The sequence below is a fragment of the Glycine max genome, chromosome 8 (assembly GCF_000004515.6).
Source record: "Glycine max cultivar Williams 82 chromosome 8, Glycine_max_v4.0, whole genome shotgun sequence".
Lineage (NCBI taxonomy): Eukaryota > Viridiplantae > Streptophyta > Magnoliopsida > Fabales > Fabaceae > Glycine > Glycine max.
This window is the reverse complement of record NC_038244.2, coordinates 7,575,705-7,596,960: the sequence shown is the minus strand read 5'-3', so window position 1 is coordinate 7,596,960 and position 21,256 is coordinate 7,575,705. Positions and strand designations below refer to the sequence as shown.

The 21,256-nt window shown below is 31.9% G+C and overlaps 1 protein-coding gene across 1 annotated transcript; it reads right to left on the bottom strand.

Moving 5' to 3' along the window:
• Positions 1–70: 70 nt before the first annotated feature.
• Positions 71–10,460, bottom strand: LOC100802682 (uncharacterized). Its single transcript, XM_003532655.5, has 10 exons — positions 10,139–10,460; positions 8,391–9,966; positions 6,720–8,114; positions 6,133–6,512; positions 3,208–4,967; positions 2,124–2,565; positions 1,470–1,629; positions 708–817; positions 323–414; positions 71–248 (listed from the first exon to the last, which is right to left on the bottom strand). Exons 1-10 carry the CDS (start codon positions 10,276–10,278, stop codon positions 175–177), a joined length of 6,129 nt encoding a protein of 2,042 aa, XP_003532703.2. The 5' UTR covers positions 10,279–10,460; the 3' UTR covers positions 71–174.
• Positions 10,461–21,256: the final 10,796 nt, after the last annotated feature.

The window sequence follows — 21,256 nt, the reverse complement described above, 5'->3', positions numbered from 1 at the left end:
CTGCCGAAGATCTGATTTCATAACATATAGAATTTGCATAAACAAAGTTTTCCACGGGAGCAGTAATTGCTTTCTATGAATATTAGTCGACATTCTCATTATCAATCTCTGTTGCAGGTTCTACAGGGAAATAAAATGATTGCACAAAAAATTACCACCAACAGAATTTCAAGATCAAACTTTTCCTTTAAATTCGGTAAGTTTGCGATCACCCACAAGACTTAACAGGATATTTCTGCAAGGTCCTTCTACAAAAAGGAAACTTAAGTTAGATTCTTCCTTTAATTACTTTTGTAAAATCTATAGAGTCAAGATTACTTACCCCCAAATACAGTATGAAGATATTGAATATCATCACGTGAGCAAGCATCTATTAAAGCATCGACACCCGGTCTTAGAGATTCATCCACTTCTCTGCAAATAATGATGCAATAATTAATATAATTATTTGTTAATGGTTATGATCACTGGCAACACTTTTCTGAAGAAGTCTGCTCATCCTACCAAATTTTATCTCTATTGATATTTTCTAGTTATTATTCGGTTCAAAATATGAGCAAGAGAGGCTTTATATAGATGAATTGACCAAAGCTTAATGAAAGTCAGAAACAGAAAAGGGGACTCTGCAGTGTGATGGAAATGTAATCTTACAACTGGTAAACTTTGACAGAAAAAGAAATGAGTAAACAATGAGAGTTGTATATAACCTTCTTCTGATGCCACTTCTCTTGGGATCACCATATCCTGAATAAACCCATATGTAATTGGATAAAAACAGAGAACATTGACGACCAAAGATATGTTTTTGCTTGTTTATCTGCATCATGATTATAAAAACAAACTGGATAAGCAAAAGGAAATTAAAAAGGATAAGCTTTCAAAAGTAAGAAATAAAGATAAAGATATGATTTGTTAAATTAAGGCCGTATTTTTTTTTCTTCAACCAAAAAAAGTTTAATTTCTTGAATTTTATCACAAGCAATCAATCTACTCACTACATCTTCTACAAAAGGCAGCAAAATGTCCTTAACAATTACATGATCAAATTCAAACTTTTTAAAATTAAAATAGACTAAAGTATACAAAATTCATGTTAAGATCCCAATTGCAAATGGGACTTAGTCCGACTTGGGAAGTATGGGACTCTTCTGGTATGTGGTTTATAAGGCTTCGGGCTCTGCAACTACAGTGGCTAACTTTTGTGTAGTTCTCCCAAGAATTTTATCATATATATGGACAAAAATCAAATTTGACCCCCTGAAATCTTGCTACCTCTGTCCTTCGTCAATATTAATATCAACAGAAAGCAGGATGTAAAAGCAATTTATGCATAAAAAAATGACTTTCAAAAGGCAGGGCAAGTGTAATTTAGAGGAAGAAAATTACTAATATGCTGTACAGGAAATGCTAATTATGTCTTCATGTTTAGAGTTGGAAGGTATAGACAGACTTATATGGATGTCACAAACCTCTTCATAAATTCTTCGAAGAGAAGAAGCACATGCAACTCCCTCTTCTGAAGAAAAGAAAACTTTATTCATCATTGATTCATCATCTAAAACTTTCTCCAAGCAATTAAGAAGAACAGCAACAGAAGCTTCAAGATGAGCAACACACTGTTTGCACTCACTGGGAAGATTGTAAAACAAGCAGAATGCACAAAATGTGGTGAGAGATCAGGCATAGGAACATCTAATTGTCAGGATCATAATAAAAAGGTATTAAATTGCACATAGAAGCTATCAAAATACATAAAATATATGTTTAAATGCCTTTATAGTCCCTGCAACTTAGTGTTTTTTTTTGTTTTTCGTCCTTGCAAATTATATTTGTTTGGTTTTTCATCCTTTAAGTGGTTTAGATAGTGCTTTTTTCACTTATTCAAAGTTCTATCTAAATCAGTTTAAGGAAGAAAAACAAAACAAACATAATTTGCAAGGAATAAAATAAAAAAAAAATATTTTGCAAGGATGAAAAGCAAAAAAACGCTAAATTGCAAGGACTAAAAAGATATTTAAGCCTTAAATATATATTCCATAGCAAATTTGTCATCTCTAGCCATTTAATAATATGGGAAGTTGTACTTTGTTCAGTGACTTGAAAGATAAAAAAACAAAGCATACCTTGGACGATGCATAATAGTGGTATACAATAGTTCACAACACACTTCAAATAGGTTAACTAAGAACTGGTGATCTACGTGACAGAAATCCACTCTCTTTACTTGATCACAAATATGCTCATCTGAAATCATCAATGTTTCTGATGGACCAGAAGCTTTAGTAACTCTAAGCTGATAGAAGTTCTGAAAGAGTGCTGCAGGGATATGTAACAAGTGACCCACATGCCACACATCCATTGGGAATAGAGTATGTTTTCTTGAAACTGTAACCAGTACTTCAACACCCAAGAGAATGGCTGACCCAGGATCAGGGGTACTGGCAACTTTTCCAGATGCCAAGTTATCATAAAAAATAGGCAGACTCTGTAAATGTACAATAATGTTGAAAACAGAAGCTACAAAACTCTGACAGTGTCTTTTAATCATCTTCAAGCCTTTCCGACCTTAAAAAGGAGAAGAAAGTCGTCATTGAATAATTATAATACGTATGCATTGTCCTATTCAACATTTTGCATTGATTTGATCAAACATGTAATATGTTGATAGAATAGTAGCGAACAATCAAATGTAATCAGTCTCAATTTGATAATCCAAGTACTTGTCAATTTAGGTTTGCTTAAGGATTATCACATAGGAAATGTGGCCAGCATAATATGGAGTAACAGACAATGTTATGATTCCCAAAAAATAATGTCAAGATAACGTTACATATCAGTGAGTATTTATGACAAAATTACAAGTCAAGTTAATTTATGAAGGGCCTGAGTCTCTCAGCTTTGTTTTTGAAAGCAACATAAGGACAAAGCATGTTACCCATTATCCCACAAATGAATGTCATAAGCAAAAGTGTGTAGAGTTTTTTCTGAATAAAAACTAATAAAACTGTAACAACTTTTTTAGTTAATATTTATTGCAATTTCCAAAATACTGGAAGTGAATCAGAATATAATAATGATGTACTGACTTTAAGTACGACTAAAAGGATACAAAAGAAAAGATGTAATTTGCAGATTTTAAATACTGATGAAATGAAATGTTAGTTCAAAATTGCCATGATATGTGCTCTCAGCAGATGTTCTTATTACCTGAAACAAATTCAAGAATCATGACAAAGCATTCAATGCCAGCTGTTACAAATGATGAAATTCCCCCCCCATCTTTACTTGTTGTTATATCATAAATCACAGTACATCCTTCATGAATACCAACTAGAGATCTCTCAATGGCCTGTATAGTAGACAAAAGATGCAATTCAGATGGCCTCTCTATATATGCTTTGAATGAATTGCGCAGCCCAATTTTAAATTCATCCAAGGAAAAGCAGTGCAATTCAGTAAAAGAATAAGCTTCAACTGATCCTTTATGAAGTGACTTGGTACTTGACTGTCTTTCATGAAAGGTTAGTGTTGCCCTTTTTCCTTGCAACGAAATGGTCTTGCCTATTGCCCTCATGTGAATCTGTATCAATTTTGTGTAAACTTTTCTAGAGGAGGTAGGATCAGTGAAAGGAAAATAACCCGCTAATTCTCTCAAATAGTTGCAAGCACCATCTAACAAAAGCAAAGCAGAATATTGTGGGACCACAACCATCTCTGTAAATTCTAATAACAGGACTTGTGAAATTTCAATGAAAGTAGGTACAAAACTAGAAGGTAAGAAACCATCATCTTTCAGCAAATTTAACCTCAAAAGAGATGAGAAAACAATTAACAATTGTCTCAGCAAAAAAGCTATTTCAGGGTGATCACCTTTTACCAAGCTTTGCAACAAAGGCTTATTCAAACCCTGTAGCTCAGTGGATTCCACCCTGGCCAAAACCCTGGCAACAGAGTTTTCACCATTTGGATTCAACATTCTCCCATGATTACTGACACTTTTGGAGACATTATCAACAGCTGATGAAGTAAAGCAACTAGCTGCAGCTGTAGATTCATTTTGTGTACCAACTAAGGCATTAGCCTTAGAAACTAAACTTTTAGATGACAAATAATTGGTACTTGACAAGGATAACTTCACGGCTGGATCTTCAAAATGTTGTGTATTGTGTGAACTTTTGGAAAGTTGATTACTCTCGATAAGCAATTTGTTTACAAAAACATTGGTAAGTTCCACAAGAGAAGATATACAACTGTCCAGTTCAGAGGCATGCTCACTTTTCCACATCAACACTTTTTCTTTTTCATCACTATCTTTAGCATCTGTTTGGCCCGTGGAAGATGTGAGTAGGCCCCACAAAAGTCTACTAAAGCAACAAGCTGAAGAGGACAATCTATTAATGCTTTCATAAGTAAGACCAAATCCCACATTGACATTGCAAGGGGTATTGTGAACAGAAACAAGCAAGCTCTGTATCTGCTCTCTCAAATTCTCAGCCATAAAGGTTAAACATTTCAATGCCTCAAGCTTGGGGGAGTCCTGAGAACATGGAAGCAAATGATTCTCCTCATGGCTAATCTTATGATTAGAGATCTCTTCACAAGGCATCTCAGCTTCTTTACTAATGGAAAAAGCGTGAACAATTTGATATTTTCCTATGCCGAACAAGACATTTGATGTGTAATGCATTAAGGAAAACATCATAGATTTACAGAGAATAATATTTTTGGTTGAGTGTGCCTCTTTAATCCCAACAACTACAGATAATGACTTTGAAAGCCACAATACAGGTAGCGAACTTCCAGAAATAATCGAGTTTGGCGAGAATGGGATAGTGTTTGCCTTATCATAAAATCCAATTAATATATGCCATAATGTCTTCCGACAAGAGACAAATAATCTTAAATACTCAAAAAAATAATCCCAGTGCATTGTACTCTGAAAATACAGCAAGGCACCAACAAGAAGCCTGCAAAGTTTAAGTAGGCGAAAACTTGAGAATGAATCATTTTGTTTCACAAATTATGCTTCAAACAAATCTTTGCAGTAAACAACTAAAGAATGTGTCCAAGACATTTTATCATGGGTTCACAACTATTTGAATTTCTTTTTCTTCAGCAAGGATAAAGGAATGTGTAACCAAAAAAAAGGTCAAGGAATGTATCAAACAAATTTGAAAATTTCAATGCAAAGAGAGATGATTTTATACTTTCGTCCAATTACTTTCTTGCTTTTGAATATATAAGCAAATAGTGACTAATAAAAAAAAATATAAACAAATAGTCTTGCATAAATATAAATAGGAAAAGAATATTAGTTAGTTAGTTAGTCAGTTGTTAGATGGATAGAGTAAGCTGCCTATAAATAAAGTAGGGTTGAATTTTAGACAAACTAAGTCTAAATGTTAATCAATAAGTGCAGTGCACAATTTCCCAGGACTCTGTTTCTCTTCCCTCTCTATCCTCTCTGTTATTCTTCTCTCTTCCCCTCTTTTTTTTCTCGTTCTGTTCCTTTCTCTTTCCTACCTAAATTCTATATCATATAGCTGCACTGGTTTAATGTCCTCTAGGCTCTTATTGCCAAAGTAAAATTATTTGGAAACAGTAACAAGTCTAGTTTTGAAGTGCTATTAGAATATAAGCAACAGATCAAAGTGAAAAGACTCTCAAGACCGCATGTATGCCAATTATTAAGGCATAGGGTTGTGTTTGGAATTGGGACAGAAGGGAAGGTAATATTTGTTTGGAATAGCTAGAGTAGTTAGTAAGTTAGCTAGTTATAAAGGGTTATTTAGAAAAATAAATAGAAGGATGTGAGGGGCAAAACACATTCTGAATTGTTAGCAATGGGGAATAGAACAAGTACTAAGTTATAAGAGGGGAAACCATTTCGAGGATAGATTTTTTTCCTGGTATTGTTCATTTTCAATCAAGAAATAAAATCTTCCATTTCTTTTCTTGCATTTTTACACTTTTGAGCTCTTTGACACTCTGTTTCCCTTTAGTTTGTGTCTTTTATGAATACCCTAGGTCAGCATTAGTTGAAATGTTTATCTTCTCTATAATATAAGTTCTTTTTTATCTGCAAACAGACAAAAAACCATAAAGTAGTATCCAACAGAGAGATGAGTGTACCGTTCAAGGTTGAAAATACAAGTCAGAAGATGTGAAAATGATCTCGCATTTTTATCTTGCATCCGACATAAGAGATCAAGCAAATGGTGGCAATCTCTAAAAATTTTGTCAGTGACAGGGAAAGTCTTGTCTTTTCTGCTGATATCTGCAGGAAGTTTGTCACATGAATGAGTGGTTGAACTTTCCACTGCAGAAGAATCGACCAGAATTTCTTTATTTTTATCAACAAGCATTGCTGAGTTGTCAAGGGAACTTAAAAACTCTGGCCAATTAGGCAATGACTGAAGATTGACATCAGTACATGGAATGTTACTAAATAATGGGAGCACAGATTTCTCTAAAGCATGGCAAAACATCGAGGCCAGACTCCTGTAAACAAACTGAAACAACAGTATGAAATGAATTAACCTTTTCTTGCTCAAAATATCACACCCGAGCATTAAATAAAAAACAAATTAAAGATTTCTACAGAAAACTGAAATAAGCTAAAAAAAACACTGGCAAAGATTAATATGCAACTCTATTATTATGTGTGTTTGTGTGTGAGGGGTAAAAATGAATTGTGTATAACCAAGGGAGGGTCTTACTTTTTGTTCGTAAAAAAGGGAATCATTCAGAAGTTCTGATGATATTTGTGACAAAGTGACCATCTTGAGCAGCTTACACTTGTCAATTTCTTGCACACCTGGCTCTTGAAAACTACTTGTTACACTGTGAAGGTAAGCATGGAGTAAATGTGAGAAGAATGTTTTCAATTGCTTCTTTGAAGCATGGTTGCTCCAAATATTAACATTTTTGCAAAGCTTTGACCAAATGAGTGTTGGCAATGATTTTTTGTTAGCAGCATACACTCCTAGATCCCAATCCCATTGGTTGCATCTTTCTTTTATGTGGTCTTGGATGCTTTGAGTGACCACAGAAACTACATCTTCACAAGTTACATAATCAGAAACAAAGATTGGGGATTGATACACACACGATAAATACTCCAAAATAAAATTAGTAAGGCCAGCCGCCTCTTCTTTCAGTGTCTTGATTTGAGATCTATAAGACTTCTTTTGCAAATAATGTTTCTTTTTTAAATACTTGAACAATTTAATCTGCTTATTCAAGTAAACAAGCCTTCGAAGAGCCATAGACTGAAATATATAGATCAAAGGGGAAAAATCATCTGAGCCAAGTTTAAGATATATGTCAGAAATAAATTGCATAACAACAAGGAGGGAAGAAGAGGGTTGAACAATCCAAGAAAAATAACCAAAGTCTATCTCATCAATCCTCTCCATCAACTCAGAGGCAGAATATGTTGTGTAATCCTCCACCTCTGCAGACATCTTTGGCATATCAGGAGGCCTAAGGCTTGCTTGCCTATATAAGCTTTGACAGGACACAAACAACTGAAAGAAGAACACAAGGACCCATTGACTGGACCTACCAAATTTCTTTAAAACTTTTCCCTTTCTAACCACCTGATCAACAGTTTCTCCTATGACAGAAGAAAAGAACTTGCAGATTGTATCTGGTTGTTGCCCAACTAGAATACTCAAGTAGGGACGCACTAATGCCATAAGTTCATTTACAGCAACCCCAAGAAGATTGCGGTTGCTGTTGGTGATAATAACCGAACCAAGAACTAAACAATACAGTCTAGACAGCCCTCTACCCAGCAGTTCCCCTTGCAGATTAAAAATTTGCAATTTCTTGCCATCAACCAATGGACAGAAATCTTTCATCCACCTGAGAGATTCTGAAATATCTTCTGTTATTTGTCTAATACAACCACATACTTGCCCTTCGGGAATAGATTCAACAGCTTTATAAATGGCATTGATGAACTTCTCTGAAGATAACAGCCTTTCAACTGCTTCAGAATGAAATTCATTCGACAGAAATACCAAGAACCTGGAAGAACCCTCAGTATTACCCTCGTGAGATATAACAAGCCTTATTGCTTTGCACAATGCTAAAATAGCAATTTCCACCTACATCATTTCAAACATGTAAATACAACATAAGCTGAATCAAAACCAAGAATATAACAATTTTAAAAATATTTCCCCTCACCCAAAATATCATTCCCCTCTCCTTTGCCAAACAATCATACCTAGAATTACACCAAGTGACTAGGACATGAAGTAATAAAACCACCAACAAGGCAGAACCCATGCAAAACCTCTAAAACATAACACTTACTGCAGTCTGGGATATGGGATAAAAATACAGTATAAATAAACAGTAATCAGAATTTTGATACGAACCTGGCGAAGTTGACTGTAGAGATAAATTGTTTGGCATCCCAGGGCAGGTATAGTGGAAGGTAATGGGCATTGGTCAGGAACATTCACCAAATTGCAATTGATGGCAGAGCATGACAACATGAGAAGCCACAGATTTACCAAGTCTTCTCCAATAACCTCATATTCAATTTGCAAAAGATATCCCATAGCAACTAGAATCTCGTTAGCAGGCAAAGTACTAGATATCTCCGTCCTGTTGGTTGTATCATAGTTGGAGAAGTGAAGTACACTAGTGAAACTAGTCATCAGTGTATTAAATATTTTCTTCAAGAAATTAAGACAAGCTCCTCCAGATGTGTCCTCGGTTCTCACATAAACTTTGTCTTGCATAAAACTAGCAAGTAATTTACCAATAGACTTGAGTAAAGCATGAAAATCCAACAACAGGGGATTAGCATCTACTTCAACTTGAATATAGGCATTAATCTTCAGCAAAAGGGGTTCCATAATCAGTACAAAAAAATTGAAAAGTGAGTTTTGAAGGTCTGCAGAAATATTATTTGAGCTACAGTGTTTTCCTGGCACTGGTTGCCTTGAACCATCTATATTCTCCACTGTCTGGTGCCCTTCATCCAGTTTGAATTTTCTTGCTGAATTAACATACAAGTGAAATAACAAGCCTAAGCTACCCATTGCCATATCATTCTTCTTAGCTATAATTTTGTTCAGTACATCAAATAAATGTCTAGTATAACTCTTAATAGTTGCCTTTGAGTCATTTGACTTATCATCACATGAAGCATCATCGTTTTCTGAAACATGCAAGCTTAAAAACTCAGGAATATGCATGTGATGAAACAGTCCATGAGAAAGAACTTCTTCCACCGCCTCCATTAATCTCGACGCCCAAATGGGATTACTTTCATTAACCTGAAGATGCAACTCTCCTGATAAATGCAACAGTGGCTCAAGAAGTTTATCCACAAAGTTATGAAATCCTTTCTTAGCTAGATGGACCCTCAACTTAGAGAATGGCTGAAGCACCGACCACAGAAAGCGTAGTGCATAAGCACCCACGTCGCTGCCATCAAGTTTATTGCTATACATTTTAAGCACAAGTTCAAGCAACACCCTGGCTGTTTCAACCCACAAGTCCAAGTTTTTATTTGACAACCCACCATGAGACGAGAAAACCAATGAAACACAGTCAAGAGTGGTATCACACAGTTTATACCTTTCATCAGATATAAAAAGTTCTCCTGAACTGATAGAGGAATCCTCTAGCAGTGACAGAACATTTCTGGCAACGAACTGAACCGTTTGTAGGAGGTTCCGGGGAATACTCAAAGAGACGTGGAACTTCAAAGACTCCTGCAAACAGAACTTGAATATCTCCCAACAACGAAGATCCATATATGCATCAATTCCCTCAAACTGCGGCGGTGTCTGTCCATCGCCCCAGTTTTTCTTCCCATTTGGAGGGAATAGCAATGTCAATATCCAATCATTAAGATAACACAGTAGTCTTGGCAGTTCTATGGTTTTACGATCCTCACCATTATAGGACTGCACAAAATTGAAGGCTTGATTGACCTTGCTGCATTTTCACACATGGAAGAAGAATAAAATTTATCTCAGTATCCATTTGAATAGCTTACAAGGAGAGATCAAAACACTGTTCAAAGATTACTAGATTTTAACCAAATTGTAACTGCTTTTTCACACACATTGTTCAAAGCAATTCATTTGATTAGAAAACAGAAAATAACCTGGAGAGATCATGGTGTTTGTCTTGGATGCAGAGTATAAGATTAAGGTTGTTCCAGGGACTGTGACGTTCCAAACGGTGCCGTTTAGGAGTTTCTCGAGGTTGGGCGTCGAATATGTATTTTCGCTTACGATTTTGCATCTTTGCTTTAGCTGGGAGAGTTTTGTTCTGTGTAAGAAGGGTTCTTGAGATGTTAATAAACCCTAAACCCTATTCTATAAATTATTGAACATAGGACCGTGCAGCGGCGGCAACGCTACTCCCACGTTAATCGTGGTGGCACGCGTTCAGGGAAGCCGTGGATTAAATTTTATATATTATGAACGGCTCACATATATTAACAGAACCTCTCCTCTCCTGTTTAAAGTAAAATGGAGAGGACCCAAATCCCTAATTCTAATATCTAAATATCTATATCTTCTGATTCTAAATTTAAGGGATAAATTTTCTATAAAAAAAAAAAAAAAGTATTTACAATCTACTCAATGTTCATAATGTATTTTTTATTGTATTTCTAGAAAGAAATTATTTCAAACTAGGAATGGGTCCGTGTTGTTACACAAATTTAAAAAAAATCAGGCTGAGAATTTTTTATAAGAAAAAAGTGAAAAACAAATTATTAGATGTGACAAAATGTTGGACAGTTTTTATAAATATATTGATAGTATACCTGAGTAATTATGCATATAAATATTTAGAAAATAATTATGAATATCAAAATATATATATATATATATATATATATTAATAAATTATTAGTTTAAATATTATTAGATCTGATTTTTTAAAAATAAGATCTATGTCGAGTTTTATGCATAAAAAAATATGATTTGTTAGAAAGAATTTATGATTAGTTTTGCAGAATATGCTCTAAAAAAATATAAGAAGATTTTGTGAATGAAATGTTCGGTATATTTTATTTATGGATTTTTGTAGTTTTTACCGTTAACTAAAATCCAGAAAGATTGCATGCATGAAAGAGGATCAACATTATAATTCTTTGCTTTCGGCTGATAGTTTTTTATACCAACTTTGTAAGGTATTTCATCGATTTGCACAATTTTGATCTGTGATTATGAGTTACTATGAGTTACCTTTCTTAATTTTAAGAAGCTAGGTTGGTTCCTATTATATATGGAAACAAAAATTTCATTGAAAATAAATATTATTCACACGTGTCAAAATCTAGTTCATATGAATAATCGAACGGTTCAAATTATCCAAATGACATGTTTCACGTTAACCTAAAGAAATCTAAATCCATTCCAATGAAATCTTATTCTTATTTGGAGTAATGATTTTGCTAACTCATAACCTATCAAGAATTCATATATACATCTATTAAATATCACTCTTAATTATTTAATCATTTAAAAACCGACTAATTTAATAGATTTTCTTTTCTTCTGTTTCTTCTTACCGCTACTCCTAGTCATTCTATAAATCAATTAGTGGGAACTGAAAAAAGTAATTTATTTATTTAACTTGGCAGCGGGGTGCATGTAAATTAAATCTGAGATTTTCAACAAAAATGTATCAATTTTCATTTTTTAAATGCTTGAAAATACTTCTAGAAACAAGAATGTTAAAAGTTGGTGGCTAAAATTTGGAGAGGAAAAAAAGTTGACCAAACATATTGAATTAATTAACCACTAGGTACAAGATTTGAATTTGACCATGTCATTTACTTTTTGTTCTTACCAAAGATACTAGAGCATTTTACCAAGATTAATCTATTAATTAAGGAAGAATAAAAGGAGAAGTTTAAATCTTTTCTGCTAATAAAAATTAATAATAATGATAATTAATATTTATCAATAAGAAAAACTCATGACAAAATAAAAAACAGTTTTAAGTTTATTCGATAGAAAAATATGAACCTGTACAACAAAATTCAAGGTGCAAGAATTCCCAATCCATGAGCCTCTTTACACTCCCAAGTCCCAAACTATTATTGTTCATCAAACCCATTGAAAGGATATAATAATTACCTAAACAAGAGGGACAATACATGAACAAAAAGATACTAGCTTGCAGCTTTACATGACTCAAAAAAAAAAAAAAAAAACCCCACCAAGGTCCAAGGTTGCATGTTGTTTCATTGCCCTGCCTCAAGCTTTGCCTTCACTGATTCAAAATTGAAAGGGATCTATGAACTTCCTTAAGAAAATGCCTCCCCTTAACATTGGTAACAGAAGCAGCAGATGAAGCTGAAGAAGCTGCAACTGCCACTGTTGATTTGGTTTTAGGAGGTAACATGACAGAATCATTGGTACTAATCTCCCTCTCATCTTCAGTAATAGTGTCCAACATCTTCGATGTTCTGTGCCTCATCACAGTAACATACTGTGGTGGTGCTACTTCCATGAAGAACCTAGCAATGCGAGAATTTGCCATTTTTGTGAAAGTGTTTTTTGGGAACAAACAGAAAGCTAAATAGATAGAAAAGTACTAGGATTTCTTTCAAGTTGTGCTGAAATTGGTTTGATTGTTGATGATGGGAATGAACTACAAATGGGTTCAATTTATAAGAAGGGGACTAACTGACTAAGCCTAAGTGTTAGAACTTAACTAGGCTAAAATTGAGTCAAGGGTCTTAATCCATGAAGGTTAAATCAAATTTTTATTGGCTAGTGCCGCCTCTAGCTTTTGATATTAATTGCAATGCAACCTACTTTCAGACCCTTTCCTTGCAATAACCTTCTTGTAGGACCAACTTTGGTATGTGTCAACACGTGGGTGGAAAAATTTGATATCCATAGAGATATGGTTTCTGTTGGGAACAGTGCTTCCAAATATACACTTTTTGGGGCTTAGTGAAGGGGTGTGTTAGTCTGCCACGTTGCTTGTGACCGGGACATGACTTGGACTTTGGTGGTCATGGGTTTAATTGGATAAATTTTAATCATACATTTGTTTATTTTATGGTGGTTGGTTTTGCCTTCCATGTTTCAGTGACACTGATTATTGGTTATTGAGTTGCATTGATATTGGAGAAGTTTTTGGTTGAACGTAGAAAATGGATGCCAAGTGTAGCATCATGGTTATTTGGCGGTGAGATTTCAGACAACATTAATGGGAGGCAGGGACAGGAGCAGGAACAATGTTCTTAAAATGTTGTATCAGTCTAAGATATTGATTCAGTGTTCTGCTTTGATTTTTAGGGAGCAACTTTAGTAGTATAGTAAGAGAAGATTATACTAGTAAGTGTTTACAAGAGTTATTACGTTTTAATTAACATTATCGATTATTGATAATTTGTCAGTTTTCAGTATTAGTTTTTACTATTTTACGTTATTAATTAAGATAATATGTTAATTCTAATTAAAAAAATATTATTAAAAATACTTATAATATTAGATTTAATCCAAGTAATTGTGAAATTATAACTTATTTAAGAGTTTGGAGTACTTTTAATAGAAAAGTTTTCTCTTACTTTATTTTTTTAATAAGGATTTGGTATGGCTTAATGTAAACTAAGTCATATGTTCCTCTCAAAATAATCTCTCCTATTTTGTATCTCGTTTCTAATCCACCAATTAATGAGAGACTTGTTCTCCAACACATATTATACTAACTTATATGTAAATTTTCTTTTTATTCAATTTAAGAGTTACTTTTAATAATGTTAAACATACATGATTTTTTTTTATACTAAAAATAGGGTAAGGCTAAAAATATTTCTAAAAGAATAAAAACTTTATATAAAACATGAACATTTGTATTTTATTTTTTTTGCGTGTTTGAATAAATGACCATTTGTATTAAACCTAGTAGCCGTGCATTGAGAATATGATCAGAGGCAAAAGAAAATATCTCGCAAGCTGTTCAGATTGTGGCTTTAATTAGCACAAGTTTTACGTTGTGTATGCATAGTCCACGACTTCAAGGGACTAACGTCAAATTATAAAATGGCGAGTGAAGATAATATGGTGGTTCAACTTGTGGACACATTTTCTTCATTATACTTTAACAAATACACACGTTCATCAAAGATTGGCTCAACCATTTTTATTTCGTCTCTATATTTGTTATCCTATATCTATCACCGAAAAATTGAGCATTCCAAACAGGTAATGAATCTTAATAAAGTGTTTATGGATCAAAGTAAGTGTCACTAAAAGAAGAGATAAGAGAAGACATCACCAACTTGTGAATTGCACCTTGTTCTGTTCTTTTTGGTTATATACTAATGCTGCGTAATTCTGACATATATATCATTATATAACATATTTTGCTTTGGGCATTTGCTTATATATCCGTTGATAGTTATTGTATCCGTTCTTAATTAAATTAATTGGTATGTTTTGTTTATGATTTGATAGTTGTACGTTCATAAATCATAATGATTAATGTTCAATGAAACAAACTGAATGAAGCAACAATTAAGGGTAGAGAACTACTATAAACTGGGTAGTCCTGACCAATTTAAAACATAATCTAATGTAGTTTTTGATTGAAAGAAGTTGAAGTTGTTGCAGTATTTGTATATATTAATGAATGAAGACAAATATTCTGCAACTTCGAAGGGTTTTAGTTAAATTAAAAATGTAATGAAAAAGTCTGATATGATTAATGTTTGACAATAACTGCAGATGATGTTATGCATGATTTTTTTTCTTCTTACCAACCATATACCACGGTATATTACTGGTATGAAGTATTAAGAGTAAGAAGTTGTGATTAATTTTTCACCGGAATCGTAAGCACAGGTGAATAATCTTAATTATAGGATTCAAATATTAAACATTATCATTTAATTATAGGATTATAAATTTATAATTATAGGATTATGATTGAATCAAGATGAAAAACTGTTTATATTATGATACATAATTTTTTTTTATCTAGCTTTATCAATAGTCTTAAATTGATCATATTTATGTATCATATTTTTAGTGAAAATAATTAATGAGATATATAAAATTAATGATAATTATAGAAAAATTAAATATTAAATAAAATGAATATTTATAATCATTAAATTTTATTATTATAGAATTAAAAATTTATATAAAATAGGATTGTTTCGGTTTGGATTATTAAAAAAAAACTCAAACCAAACTAATATAATGAAATTTGATTAGTTCGGATTTGATTATTTTTATGCAAACCTAAAACCATGAAAAAGAAACAGAAAGCAAATCTTTGGAAAAAAAATTCAAGACTTTGCTTTTATTCTGGCTTCTCCTTCTCTTATACAAATATTTGATAACAAAAAATATATTTAACTATTTAAGACTGTTTTTTTAATTTTGGGTTTCTCCTTCTTTTTCTATCTCAAATTTTAAGATTTCTAGAATGCACTATTTAAAAATAACTATATGGCAAAAAAGAAAACTTTTAAATTTAAAGATTATATTACAAAGTACCTTTAACTTATTTTTTTTAATGTCAACTTAAAAAAAGTTTTTCAACCAAAAAATCAAGTTAAATACTACTTAAATCCTCAAATAATTAACGAGGGTTTCAAAAATTATATTCCAATAATTTAATTGTTATGCGAAATATCAATTATATGAGTCAACTTTCATTCATTTTAGATTTTAATTTATAAAGAATTTTAAGTTTTAACCTCTTTTTTTGTGAACATGTTAAGTTTAACTAAAGTATTATCAAGTTTTTTTTTCTCTCTCTCTCAAATTCTATTTATTTCAAAATAAATATTAGCTTATTAATTAATTCAATTTTTTAGCCAAACTTCAAACATTTCATTTTTTAATCACACGCCTCATTTGTAATGTCTTAAGATAGACATATTATTCATATTTATTTTATTTATTTTGGGTAGGGGATGCTGAACAGTTCCTCGTGGAAGGACCCAATATGGCAATATGCCACATGCATGCAAGATGAAGATGTTAAGGATTACGCAACATCTAAATCACTTCCATCACCATCATAACTAGCTTCCATGGCTTCCTTTCCATTTTTATTCCAATGGCGTGTCTTCCAGGGCAGTTACAATCACTGAATCACCATCATATAATACATTGTGGTAATTAAATTTTTTAATCTAATAATATATCAATAATAATCCTTCACACAAAACAATTCATTTTTATATTATTGTTTATTCACTAATTTATATTGAACCACATTAAATGTATATTTTGCATGCAGGATATATAATTTTATTGTGTCATATATATCATTCCTACTCAAAATTATACATGCTTATACCACGTATTCGAACAAACTCGTAAGCACTTTTATAGAATTAACCTAATATTATAAGAATTTTAATTGCATTTTTTTTCTTTCTTCCACTAGCTTCTCTCATATCACATGGAGACGAATACTCAGAAAAGGATCGACGTTAACGTACGTGGTGGACCATAACTCTTGGTTAATTTGGAACGGAAGTGGCACTATATTGTAAGAAATATAAGTACGTACTTATTCTGGATAAGGATGCAGAATACCCCAACATGCTTATTCTGGTAAAAAAAAAAAAAAGCTCTTTCATTTGATAAAATTTATAATCCTTACGTATGCTTATCCATATGCATGTAATTAACAGCTCAAAACTAGCAAACTACTTCGGACGGGAAATTAAAAGCTGCAGGCAGAACTTGTTATTAGAATTATTAATTAATGAACTTTTGACTTGAATATGACCTGTTTGTCTAAAAATATCTTAGCATTTTGAATTCTTGACCTGTTACTCATATATTATTTTTTACTTTCTAAGCAAATAATGTAGCTAGGGCTTTCTCTAACTCCTTGAGTTTAACTAAAAATGATGTATATATGTAAATGTGATTTATCTTCAAATTTTTTCGTGAACTTGTAGTTTCAATTTTGGGTCTTAGAAGCCATAAGTCATGTTTTCACATGATGTTTTCCCAAGGAGTTAGGTTATTTCGTATGAATCATTTTTAGTGCAAATTATCATATCGGATTAGGCCGGAAGGATTTACAAAGGAGAAAATTAAATGCCTAATAAGAGTAACTAGAAGCACGCTATTTGATTTAGGGTAAAAATATGTATATGTTTATTTATTTATAATTCATGAAGAGTAGGCAACTCATTCCTATCCAATTTCGTAAAGAAAAATTTGACGAGCATTTCGCTTTCTCAAATATTGAGTGCATGAGTCGCGCGTCTTCGAAGTTCAAAGAAATTTTATATTTTTCTTTAAAGTGAGCAATGCCGAAAGAAGCTTTTTCTCCACAGGCTTTTTCATAAATGTAAATTGTTCGTATTCAATTCAGCGGTGAAGGAGATGCTATATGTAGTCAAAGTCCAACAAAATCATTCCCACACACCATCATTCTACAGTACCAAATCCACACGTATACACTTTAAAGAGGTTTTATTTAATTAATTAAAACCACCAATAATGTCAGCTGCTTCCAGGAAAGAGCATATAACAGGCATAAACTTGCTTGCTATATAGTACCTGACCCTTCAACCATGACTCCCATAAACATCACATATGCCGTATCAAGCAGGGTATATACAATAAGAGAGAAAAAAGACTACATCACAAGTTGAAGAAAAAATTGTATTATTGTAAGCAATAGTTGCAATCAGTGTAGAGAAATGGAGTGATCCCCACTAAATTTGAAATGTTTGATTAATAAGTAAAAGGGAACAAGCAACCCTAAGAATAATGCCAAACATTACATTTAATTCATGAAGCAAGTTCGGCTGTGCAGCGGCTTTATCTTGTGTCATGTCTCCAACCCTGATCCAATACAACAACTATGTATTGGAAGGACAAAAGGCCTTAGTTTTCTTGCACATCATCAACTAGTAATCATGCATGTATTCCAGTTCTAAGTGTAGCTAGGAGGACATCACTGCAGAAAGAAATATGCATGCTAATTATGCTATGCCACTTTAATTTGTATCCTTAGTCTTTATTAATTTGATATTGTGGAAAAAACTCAAGTTTATGTTGATTAGACATAAGGTCAAAATAATATATATAAATATATAAATTATAGATCAGACAAGTTTTACCTTAATTATCAATTCGCTTTTGGAATTAAGTTGAATTTATATATCTATATTGATAAAAAAAATGTTAGGTTTGAATCTAATTAAATTCTAATATGATATACATATATTGTGCATTTGGAAACTTATCATGTTATTCTTGCATTGATGAATTCCAATAGTATTGGATATGAAAAGATGTATTAGAAAATATTATTCAAGTCTTAATTAGAAATGATGTAAAAAATAATTTGTATGAATGAGGAAAATCTCTTCATATATATATATATATATATATATATATATATATACTTTTAGAATTGATTCAAATTTTAATAGTTGGTAACACAATTAAATCATCTTCTTGTCTTTAAAATCATACAAATATCTGTTATTAATTTTATAAAATTTTCACTTTAATTAAAATCTATGATTTTATAAAATATTATAAAACATTATTAAGAAAATTGTCATATGCTAATATTGAGACAACATTGTATTACCTTCATTAATATAGCATTTGTCCAAAGAAAAAATATTTTTTAACATAGATTAATTTATATAGATGGTGTATCAAGTGAAAACAGATCATTTTAAGAATATGAGGATTTTAAGTTTGGACCTACAACCATACGGGTTATCAAGATTAAAAATAAATCTTTAAATAATTTTTTTTTGTTATCTCTATGAATAAAAAAATCCTTACATATTTACAGATCTTGGTTTTAGCCTTTCCTTTTACTACATTTTTATTCATGGCATTAAGAATTAAAACGAACGAATTGAATGGCATTTTATAAAGTTAGGAATTAAAATAAAAGTTTTGTAAAGTAAAAAATTAAAACAATTAACGCTTATAATCACAAGAATAAAGTGAAGGTTTTTTTTAACTCATATTGTATTATATATAGGATGGTTGGTCAACTTTATATATAGCTAGTTAATTAAATACCGAGTGAAATTGTGTGCGAAAGAAGATTAACTAGACTTTATTCTATAAATGAAATTTATAGGTGTTCTCGATCGTTATTTGTTTTGAAAGATACAAGAATCTCTTTAGCTCATTCTGTAACAATGCCAGCAAAGTGTGAGAGAAACAATTTCATTTTATTATTCAAAAGTTAATTGCACAATAAGTCAATGACGTTTTTTGAACATCATTCTTACGTCATTTTTTAAGAAAAAGACACATTCTACACCTTCTCTCATTCTATTTTTTATTTTCAATAAAAATGTTGTACGTACCAATATTAATCATGCAAATAATGTTAATTGATTGAGATATGATGAGAATTATCTGTCCAAATTAACCTTTGTTTATATGTAGGTTGGTTATATTCCTCTTTCTTGAAATTTAGTTAAATCATAATACTTTTATATTTATTTTTGAAAAAAATATTATCTTCTAATTGTGTGTTTAAAACCTTGTAAGTTGTAAAGTTTAAAAATTAGGTATGCACGGAGTTTAAAATTGTCAAATACTACTACTATTAACCATAGAGAGGAAAATGATTTTAAAAATACTCGTTTATACTAACTTACAATAATTATAAAATTCATTTATTTTAAAGTAAGTTAAAATACTCAGTAACATTCAATCCGCGCTCGTTCTAGATTCTTTTTGCCGTCAAGATTTGGTTTTGTTCTGTTTATCATTGATGACGACATTCGCCACCACATTCACCACCACCGTAACCATTACCGCCACCCGTCTTTAACACCTTCCTTGATTGTTCCACGACGTGGATCATAAACCCAATCCTCTCCTTGGCAGTTGAATTCTGTGATGCGAGTCACACACATCACTTATTCATTCATACATTATTATTGTTAGGCTCAAACCAACCCACAAACAAAATAATTTCACTAACATACCTTTTGTTTTCTAAACTCACCCGTTTTAGCTTGTTTTTATTGTCCAACCTTAGAAGTAAGGTTGGTTTTCCAGTGGTGGGTATTGATAGCAACAACAACCCACCACAAACCACAACAAACACCAAACCAGCCTACACCCATACCATACTAACATACCTAAATGATTATGTGTGAAGGGATCCAGCAGTAATACCTAATTCCGTTATCATTGTTGTTTGTTAGGGGACAACTTCAAATCACAATCCAATTCTGTTACAACAAAATTGACATCATTATAGTATTAAACATTGTAAACAATATAAAAAGAAATGCAATGAATGAAATAAACAAGAAATAATTATGAATTACCTTTTATTATAGTTAACATAGCATAGTGCAGTCCTCTATTCCTGTCAGGTACCTATTCTTAATAAAATGTTTCTTTTTTGCTGATAAAAAAACTATAATATTTTTAAGGAATGAAAACATATAATATTCTAAAATAAAAAATATAACTTAAACCTAATTTTCCATTATATACTCCTATTAGCTAGACAACTGTTAATATGTCTGAAAATCCTATATATAGCCATGTTAAAGAGGTGTACGCTGTTCTTGTATTAGTTATGGTTGCTCTATTTACTAAAGAAGATATATCTCTTTCTCTCACTGCTCGTGTCAGATACACAATTATAGTCTTAATTTCCTTTTTTAATTATATGAATTAAGGTACGTTATAATAATAATAATATAATCTATATCAGTAACTACATATATAAACTCTTTTATTTAATTAATTAAATTAAATGATCTAATCATATTATTAATTTATTTATTTATTTTACAAAAGACTGATATTTAATGATAAATATATATCTATCAAACTTACAAAATTTATATTACACAGATATGAACATGCAACTCCTCATCATCCATGGATGGAAATGAAAGTGAGGGGTAAGCATTACTCGCCCCCTACTCCAATTCTCCAATTTATGAACTTACTAAGGCATCATAGCCAACTCTCTTATCCCGAACAAGTCATTATATTATATACTACCATATCTTATATATCATCACACCCCGACGTGCAACGTACGTATTCGAAATTTAATCTAAATTAAGGTAGGATTTGCACCCCAAAAGTATGTAGGGTCATCCCCTTGAAATAATAATAGTTAAGAATCAACATCAGTCGCAAAGTTAAAAGTGGAATAACAGAAAAAGGATGGGAGGTATACTATCACATCCACTTTTGGGGAGAATAAAACACAAAAGCTTATGACACGCATTAACATCATCATATTAATTAACAAA

Coding starts and splice junctions, on each gene's coding strand:
- LOC100802682 (XM_003532655.5), bottom strand. CDS start 10,278: ATGCAAAATCGTAAGCGAAAATACATATTCGACGCCCAACCTCGAGAA. Junction 8,115..8,390: donor TCTACAGTCAACTTCGCCAG/GTTCGTATCAAA, acceptor GAAATGATGTAG/GTGGAAATTGCTATTTTAGC. Junction 1,630..2,123: donor ACTATTATGCATCGTCCAAG/GTATGCTTTGTT, acceptor CAATCTTCCCAG/TGAGTGCAAACAGTGTGTTG.